Here is a 10,210-nt window from a genome sequence, read left to right on the forward strand (position 1 = left end):
AAGGAAATTTGGAAGAACTAACGAATGAGAACAGAAGAACATACGGGTAAAAAAGAAGAACTAAAAGTGAAGATTTAAGAACTAAAAGACAAAATTAGAAGAATAACATGGTAAAAAGGGAAAAAAAGAAGAAATCACTGAAGTACTTGAAGCAATGGTGGAAGAACCAAAAGACGAGAACAGAAGAAAAAACGATGAATGAAATTTGAAAAATTTTAGTCGCAGAAAAAAAGAAAAGTATATTAAAAATGGTAAAAAAACAAAGGACAACAAGAAATTTATCATGCGAAGAGTTTCTAAAAATAGGGGACAGACCGAGGAGATGAATTCTTTAAAAACTTGAACAGATAATATAACTTGAGAAGAACTAGAAGAATGTCAATCATGAAAAAGAGAATTTTAAAACTAAAGAAAGATAAATTGGAACTCAACTTTAAACCGTACAGAGTGACTGAGAAACAAATCACTATTGATAAAAAAAAATTTTAAATCTGCAGATATGTCATAAGGACTTGTAGAAAATATAAATTTGAGACAACCAATGAGGATTTATAAGAAGCTTAGGTTAATTCAAACCTAAATAATTAAAAAGAATGTAAGTGTAATGTCAAGTGACTCTCCGTGTAAAGATGACAATGCCCGATATAAAACGGTAACCTTGAAACTTAAATATGATAAAAAAGTGGAAGATGTATTTGTTTTCCTGACTCGAAAAGTTTTTAATTCTGATAATTTCTCCATTGCTTTTGATAAGCATGAAATCTAAAATTCACTTTTGTAGAGAAACCGCAAATAAAAATAAATATTTTAAATAAAAAAAACATGGATATCTAATTCATACTTGATCAGACAAAGCTTTCAAGGCATTGTCATCTTTGCATACAGGGTCACTTCAAATTAAGTTTACAGCCCCTTTATCCTGAATTCTAATTATCTTGTTCCATTATTTGTGAGAAACCTTGGATTTGAATAAATATATTTAATGATCTCCGCTTCTATCATAATTCTTTCGTTTATTCTTACCAAGTATAATGATGCTAATCATGAGCTTGAAATGACAAAAATACAGCTAATGGGGCCCTCATCCCCCCTCCCCCCCCCCTCGGATCATAAGATGCTAAAGAGAGGAGGTGAAGGGGGGGGGGGAGATATTTGGAGTATTATTCATATCCTGGAGTAGTATAGTATCCTGGAGCCTATGTAGTATAGTTTATATATTTCTTGATGATATATAATTCTAGGTTTAAATTCGATCAGACCAGATCAGGGCAATTTTTTCAATTAATAGGTTCCTGGATCTATAGTTTCAGTTCCAAGGGTCCCGGTTCCATAACTTCATTTTCGAGGTTCCAACTTGCATATCTTTAATTCTATGGTTCCATCTTCCAAAGTTTCGGTTCCAAGGTTTTTCGATTCCTTGGTTTCCGTTACTACGTTCCTGATTAATTTCATCATTTTGTTCCAATGTTCCTAGTTTCAGTTCCAAGGTTCTGAGTTATATACTTATAGTCTTAAGATTCATGGTTCCATACTTTTAGTTCCAAATTTCCGGTTTCCATATTTTCAGTTCCTAGATTCCTAGATTCATAAATTCAATTTCAAGGTTTCTGGTTCCATACTTTTAGTTCAAAGGTTCTTGGATCCATAATTTCAGTTCCTAAGTTCCTAGTTCCACAATTTAAGTTTCAGGGTTCCTGGTTCCAGGGATTCAGCTTCTAGGTTTCTAGTTCCATACTTTCCATTCCTGGGTTCCTGGTTCCGCAGTTTCAGTTTCTGCTTCCATGGTTTCAGTTCCAAGCTTCCTGGTTCCATAGTTTTAATTCCTAGGTTCCTAGTTCCATATTTTCAATTCCAAGGTTATTGGTTCCACAGTGTTGGTTCCTAGGTTCCTAATTCCATTGTTTCCGTTTCAAGGTTTCCAATTCCATAGTTTTAATTCCAAGGTTCCTGGTTACACATTTTCAGTTCCCAAGGTTCCTGGTTCCACAGTTTCAGTTCCAAAGTTCATGGTTCCACAAATTAAGGTTTAAGGTTTCTACTTCCATACTTTTAGTTCTAAGATTCCTTGTTCCAAATTTTTAGTTTCAAGGCTTCCGTTTCCTTGGTTTCATCTAAAATGTCCCTAGATCCATAATTTTGGTTCCAAGGTTCAAAGTTTTAGTCCCTGGTTCCATACTTTCAGTTCTAAGGTTCTTGGTTCTATATTTTCAGTTCCGATGTTTAATTTTTGTTCCAGAGTTTAATTTTCTATATTTCTTGTTCGGAAGTTTCAATTTCATTTTTTCAAAGTTTCAACTTCTAGAATTCCTGTACCAAAGTTTCAATTTCTAGATTAACTTGGTTCTAAAGTTACATTTTGATTGTTACATGGTTTCCATTTCTCTGTTCCTGGTTTTTATTTACCATAAGTACCTTGTAAATATAAAACTAAATTCTGGGTAGAGCACAGTCTGTGTACTTCAGTCTCAGATTATAAAGGGTTACCCACAAAGGATGAAACTGTAAAGACGACCTGCAACTCTTAAAATATGACAATTCCCGGAGGCCAAATTTAAAGAATTTGGGCGGCGGCTTAAATTTAAGCCTTAGCTCAAATATAGTTGGTTTCACTTAAAATTGTATTCAATGTTTCAATATTTAAGCCAGCGCTCAATTGAAACCGGTTTTTGGCGGATTTAAGACGCGGCTCAAATTCATTAGATTCGGACACGGGTTGATTTATACATTCTGCCTTATATATAATAACCTAATTGCTTATTCAATGATTTGGTAAAGCATCATGAAAGTTTAAAGTTGCAGGGAAACGTTAATGTAAGGAAACAGTCAGTATAAATTTCGTACAATCGTTTCTATAGTCTCATCATTTGTTTACAAGTTGACTTAAAGGTGGGATGTATATTGTATAGTATGAAGTGTATTGTGTATGTACTACTGTGTATATTGTATATTGTATAAAGTGTATTGTCTAATGTACTACATTGTATATTGTATATTGTATAGTATGAAGTGTATTGTGTATGTACTACTGTGTGTATATTGTTTAGTATGAATGTCAAACTGTGGTTTTCCCATTGAACCCTCACGCAATTCTTATTACTTGCTTTAGTCAGAGAGGGGGCGGGAGTACCAGGAGTGCCAGGAGTACAAGGAGTATTAATAGTGCCAGGAGTACCAGGAGTACCAGGAGTACCAGGAATACCAGGATTACCAGGATTACCAGGAGTACCAGGAGTACCAGAAGTACCAGGAGTACCAGGAGTACCAGGAGTACCAGAAGTACCAGGGGTACCTGGAGTTTCAGAAGTACCAGGATTATTTATTTGGAAACGTTGTAAAAATGTAAATGTTATGAATTGAGATACTATTTCTGAAGACCCCAGGGGTGAGAGAACTTGAATTAGAAAAACCTAGTTGAATGAGAACCCTGACAAATCTAAACTTCAAGGATAATCAGGGAACAAATATATTCGTGGAAGATCATGAAAGAAGGAAGGAATATTTCGTGTTGGACACTCTTTCCCTAGTCAGAGGTAGAGCTGTGGTCTCTATACAGATCTTGGTAATCTAATTACTTTGCTTTTAATTCAAGGTTGACATTTATTTAGCTACCAGTGTTGTTTAGGGGGGGGGGTACTTTGGTTAAAGGGGTACAAGGGGGAGGAGAGGCAGAGAATAAAAAGAATATAAACCCAACTGGATGGAGTGAGAAGGAGAAGCTAAGAAGGAAAGCGATAAATGTGTAACTAGAGGAGAAAGGAAAGAAAATAGAAAAAAAGATACAAGGGCATCAAGACTTAAAGGGACAAACCGGCTATTTAAGGTAGTTTAACTGAGTATGCAGTGTTGTGGAACGCTTCTTTAGGATTCATTTGAGAAGGGCAACTTGAGGGAGAGTGGAAAAGAAGAAAAAAAATGTAAGTGTAACAAAAGGGAAGGGGAAGAAAGTAAAAGAATATAACTGTAACTAGAGGGGGACAAAAAAAAGAATGTAAGTGTAACTAGATGGGAAGGGGGAGAAATAAAAGGATGTAAGTGTAACAAAAGGAGGAAGGGAAGAAAGAAAAAGAATATAATGGTAACTAGGGAGTGGGAGAAAGGAAAATAATGCAATTGTAACTAGATGAGGAGGGTGAGAAAGGAAAAGAATGTAAGTGTAAAGAGTCATTCAACACTTTTTATTTGAGGCTCCTGTTTCCCTCTCCTAAATCAAGGAAACTCAAATTCTATAGAATGTTATACCTTGCTATTAAATTTTGCCTACATCCTCCAATTCATTTTTTACCTTTATAACATTTTTTTAAAATTTTTAGTTTTTAACAATCTGTGTAAATAGATGATGGTCAAAGCAATTGAACAGGGTGCTCATACGTCTGCACACACCCTGTCACAGTTCTTGTTGTACTTCATTTTTCTGCACTACAGTCTTGTTTTCCAATGTTTTGTTTTCCATCATGTTCTTGGTTAAATTTTGAAAGAGAATATTTTTGAATGTCCCTATAACCATCAATATGTCTATGGTTCTGGAATTTTGTCGGACACCCTGTTCCTACGCTCTATGTGTTTTATTTTGCAGACTAGGCATGTCTTGGTTTTATATTTTGCTTTCCTTATTGTGTTTACCAGGAATCCTGACTCATTACAGCTGAGCAGGCTTTTTAAAATTAGAATAAAGGGGTAGAAAGGGGCCAGGCGGTTGTAGGTTTCTGCAATTTTATTCTAAGCTAAATCTCTAATCTAGGCCTGCCAGCATGCATTTTTTGTACTTTTTTATCTTCTTTATATCTTGGATGTTTTCAACTAAAATTCTTTTGACGTTGAGGTTTGGATAATTTGGAGGAGTTGGAAATTTGGAAGAGGCGTATTGAGGAATTTTTCATTGCTGAAAAAAAGTTTACTTGTTCCTTGATTTATAGTCTTTCCGACTTGTGTGGAATTGATGAACTCATATTATTTTGCACCACATTATACAAATGAAAAGTACAAATATCCTTTTATACCCAACTCTGAATAAGATCTTCCGCAGCAATCTTAAGAGCAGGATAAGTTCCAGTTCCATTTTTAAGAGGATAAGTAAAAAACCGGAATCTGCAGCGTGTACTTAATCCTTAATTTTTGAGTTTCTTATTCCTTCTTTTAGCTTAGATGCATGCCAGGTTCACTATTTATTTACTTTATTCCTTTATCTTGTCTGGGATGAATCGCATATTCCACTCAGTGCTGTAACTTCTTACAACCGCTTTCATGCCTTCTCTCGGTTCCGTTTCACGGAGAAGGGACGTGAGAGGACTTCTTTGAGCGATACGACTAGTCACTATCTGGCCTCCCATTCATAACTCGTTGTTGAGCAAACTGGGAAGGATTCGGCAGCAGGAGGAAGAATCGATGATTGAATAAGAAAGTAAATGTTTTATATTTAATCTAATATTGTTATTTATTAATTGAATGTAGTTTAATCTCCAGCTGAGCCAAGTAATAAATTTATAAATAATTCAGTTCAGAGCTCATGCTAAGCCAAATCTACAAAACAAGATTATTTTTATCTTGGTTTGCACCAGCTTAATTTAGTTCTTATTTTTATTAAATTTTCTCATTGTTCCTTAGAAAACGTCTAAAAAATGCCTTTTTACAATCGGACTTTTACTTTTCAAATTGAGGGTCACTTGAAATTGCTTCTACTGTCGCAAAATAATTGCATATGTTATAAGGTTTAAAATAGGAGATTAAAAAATATTGTTTTATTGAAACACCAGAACTTGACAAGAATATGCTCTGTGATTTTTAAGATAAAGTAAAATAAACGTTAGTTCAGCGTAGACCTGTATCTGATGAACACAAATCATCTTTCAATCAATATTTTTTGCTCCAAGATTGAGCAGACAGCTAGAAGTATTCAGCCCTGTAGGTTGGTCAGATCAATATGATTTATTCTGTCCTTATCCAGATATATTCATCCATCTTATATATATATTCATCTTTATTCGGATATAATCATCCTTATCCAGATATATTCATCCATCTTTTATATATTCATCTTTATTCAGATATAATCCTCCTTATCTAGATATATTCATCCATCTCATATATATTCATCTTTATTCAGATATATTCATCCTTATCCAGATATATTCATCCTTATCCAGATGTATTCATCCATCTTATATATATATATATTAATCTTTATTCAGATATAATCCTCCTTATCCAGATATATTCATCCATCTCATATATATTCATCTTTATTCAGATATATTCATCCTTATCCAGATATATTCATCTTTATCCAGATATATTCATCCATCTTATATATATATATATTAATCTTTATTCAGATATAATTCTCCTTTTCCAGATATATTCATCCATCTTATATATAAAATCTTTATTCAGATATATTCATCCTTATTCAGATATATTCATCCTTATCCAGATATATTCATTCTTATCCAGATATATTCATCCTTATCCAGATATATTCATCCTTATCCAGATATATTCATCCTTATACAGATATATTTATCCTAATCCAGATATATTCACCCTTATCCAGATATAGTCATCCTTATCCAGATATATTTATCCTTATCCAGATATATTCATCCTTATCCAGATATATTCATCCTTATCCAGACATAGGCATCTTATCCAGAAATATTCATCCTTATCCAGATATAGTCATTATTATCCAGATATAGTCATTTTTTTAAGATATATTTATCCTTATCCAGATATATTCATCCTTTTCAAGATATAATCATCCTTAAATAGATATATTCATCCATCTTATATTTTTATACATCCTTATTCAGAAATATTCATTCTTATCCTAGATATATTCATCATTCTTTTATACATAGTCATCCTTATCTAGATATATTCACCCATCTTTTATATATTCATCCTTGTTTTTTTTATGCTCTTGAATTTTATCAATTTCATGTCTAGTCGTCGTCGTATATATCAATACAATGAAGACTACTTTCGATTTTAATTTTGATTTTTACCCAGAAATCCAAACTTAAATAGAAACGAGGTCTTCATTGTATTAATATAATCGCTGACCAAAATATGTTAAAGGTTCAGTGTTCATAACAGATTCTTTTTCATCTTACTTTCCTCTGGTTTTCTATCAGCCATTTTCATCTTACTTTCCTCTGGTTTTCTATCAGCCATTTTCATCTTACTTTCCTCTGGTTTTCTATCAGCCATTTTCATCTTACTTACCTCTGGTTTTCTATCAGCCATTTTCATCTTACTTTCCTCTGGTTTTCTATCAGCCATTTTCGCCTTTTCATTCCTCTCAACTTTTGAATTTATCATTTTAACACTATAAATATTTATTTTTTTATTGCTTGTATTTCTAATCACCTTTAATAAGATTCTTATTTAATAATTCTTTTCTATCTTTCCATCTAGATTATTATTGTAGGATCATTTAGAAACTGTTCTTTAAATCTTGAACATTAGGTTTACAGCTGATGATAATAATGTCAGCCTTTTGTTATTGATCTTTCTGCAAAAGCCTTTTGAGTACATTTTGAAAAAAGCATTTTCCTGTTTTTATTGGCGGTTTTCTAAAATAAAATTTTAATCCCAATTTGTTTGTCAATTTATTTTAGAAGTGGTGGGTCATAAACCTTTTCCTGGGGTTTCCTCGTTTTCAAGTTTATTGGAAACAAACAAACATACATAAATATAAAGATTCAAAATATGCATCTGATCTTTTTCTTTCTTTCCTTTTCAATTCTTTCTGTCTGTCTGTTCCATGTAATAGATGAAGAAATTACGTTCAATGAAGACCACGTTTTGATTGCTGGCATCATCATCAGTTTTTCTAAGATTCATATCTCTAATTCCTGGATACTAGATTAACATCTAGAGCAAAGAATATACGCCTTTAGATAATCATGGTAGAGTCAGATTCAGGGGGAGGGGGATACAGGGTGTTCTCATAAACATTGGTTTTTTAAAAATAGTTTTCCGTAATTTTGAATTATTGATTAATTTCGAAGTAAGGTCATTCCTGGCCCGTGTTCAACTCTTAAAAATTGAAGAAAATAATAGATACTTAGACAAATTTTGACTCTGTTTAGTAAAATTTCATGGAAGAAATTTCTTGTGTCCTGATTAGGATTTTAAGACATGATTTGTTTTTGTAGGAGTAATTGAAAAAATCCTAATTATTTCGAGAGTCACAATCATTCTTGTTGAGTTTAAAGTGACAGGACAGATCTATCTGTGGTTGGTTTAAACTAGATCGGAGTATAGGATACAGCCAACCCGAAGAACAAGAACTAATTAAAACTAATCACTCACTAAACCTACATTTTGCTAGGCGAATAAAAAAGCTCGTTCTGGCACCTTTACTCTAGTATTTTCTCAGATGGTACCACCCATCCATCCGTCCACTCACCTATTCATCCTTTCATCTACTCATCCATTCATTCGCTATCTATTTATCTACTCATCCTTCCATTCTTATATTTATCTATTTATTCATCTACTCATCCATCCATTCTTGTATCTTTTCACCTATTTATTTACTCATCCAACAATTCTTATATTTAACTATCCACCAAAATGTCTATCTATCTATCTATCTATATATCTATCTATCTATCTATATATCTATCTATCTATCTATCTATCTATCTATCTATCTATCTATATATCTATCTATCTTTTTATCTATCTATCTATTTATCTATCTATCTATCTATTTATCTATCTATCAATTCTATTCTATTCTATTCTATAGGGGGGGGGGTGGTGTATGGTAAAGTCAAACTTTCAAATCAACCAGGTAATGTAAACCTTTAATATTTCAAACATAGATAATTTGGTTTAATAGATTTCATTCTATATTTAGAATTACATTCATTCCGTTCCCCCTGAGAATTAGAATTGAGTCCAAATGTTTAAAAGTTTCAATTATCAGCATCCTTTCAAACGTCTCACACGCAAGTAAATCAAAATAAAATCGTTTGAAACGGATTTACACCAAAATCATTTATTTAAAATCCTCCAAAAAATGAATAAGCTAAATATATGCCAGACAAGGGATCAATGTTAATTTCATAATAAAGGGTTAAATAAACCAACCTGGAACTGGAAATGTAAGAAAAAGAATCTCTTGTAATGAACCCTATTTTTTCGTATCTAAGTTTTAACTCACATTAAACTAAAGATATTTCAGTTTGGTTTGAAAACTTCGCTGATGAACTCTTCTTTGGAATTTTCTATAACATTCCAATCTATCAATATCTATATATTTATAAGGTTGTAATCTCTGTTTGGACTAAATCATAATTGATGAGCTCCTTGACCAATTTGCCTCATATTTTGGTTGGGGAACCAAGGCACCCCCAAACTAACCAGAGTATTTTTAATTTGAAATCAAACGTGTTTTGGTCTATGATTCAACAATCTTTGAACTTACAGATCTGTTTATTTATACTTTTCCATTCAAAACGTATATACCGACAAAAAAGTACTTAAGAAAAAAGGTTATAAAATTATGTATAAATGGTTCAAATTGTGATCGAAAGTTACAGCTTTCTGACATATTGACAGAACCTTTAAATCCACGTGAAGGAAATGTTCCTAGCTTTGTTGGAAAATTCTAGGTTGAGTTGGTCGAATTCTAGGTTGAGTTGGTCGAATTCTAGGTTGAGTTGGTCGAATTCTAGGTTGAGTTGGTCGAATTCTAGGTTGAGTTGGTCGAATTCTAGGTTAAGTTGGTCGAATTCCAAGTTGAGTTGGTCGAATTTTAAAAAGAAAGTTTGGATATCCAATCAGCACTGGGTTCCCAGTTATATAAAGTAGTAATCTCTGTTTGTTATGTCTCATCATAACTCTTGATACCTTATGATTTTGATCAGTCTAATTAACATGAAACACAACAACGTGCAGTGTTTAATAAGTTGTTTTTAAAGCAACGGGTTGAACTATTTGTTTTCAAACTGAATCAAATACATAAAATACTGAATTTAGTAAATAAACCTAACATAAATCATAAAATATAAATATTTTATTAAAAGGAATTAATATTTCCGGCATTCAGCCAAAATACCATCAGCGTATAACAAGAACTAATTAAGCGTAATTAAAACATTAATTAGAATTCAAACTAGACGTTTAACTGTTTAACCGTGTGTATGCATCAGTTCATTACTAAATTATTCCCCCCCTCCCCCATTACTAAATTACCCCA

General features: G+C 32.6%; 1 protein-coding gene across 1 annotated transcript; it reads right to left on the reverse strand.

The window, feature by feature from the left end:
- Positions 1-1,665: 1,665 nt before the first annotated feature.
- LOC111709351 (cuticle collagen dpy-13-like) lies at positions 1,666-7,278 on the reverse strand. The gene is made up of 3 exons (XM_023482994.1): positions 7,110-7,278; positions 3,098-3,289; positions 1,666-1,823 (listed from the first exon to the last, which is right to left on the reverse strand). The coding sequence occupies exons 1-3, from the start codon at positions 7,276-7,278 to the stop codon at positions 1,666-1,668; spliced, it is 519 nt and encodes a 172-aa protein (XP_023338762.1).
- Positions 7,279-10,210: the final 2,932 nt, after the last annotated feature.

The sequence above is a fragment of the Eurytemora carolleeae genome, unplaced genomic scaffold (assembly GCF_000591075.1).
Source record: "Eurytemora carolleeae unplaced genomic scaffold, Eaff_2.0 scaffold955, whole genome shotgun sequence".
NCBI lineage: Eukaryota > Metazoa > Arthropoda > Copepoda > Calanoida > Temoridae > Eurytemora > Eurytemora carolleeae.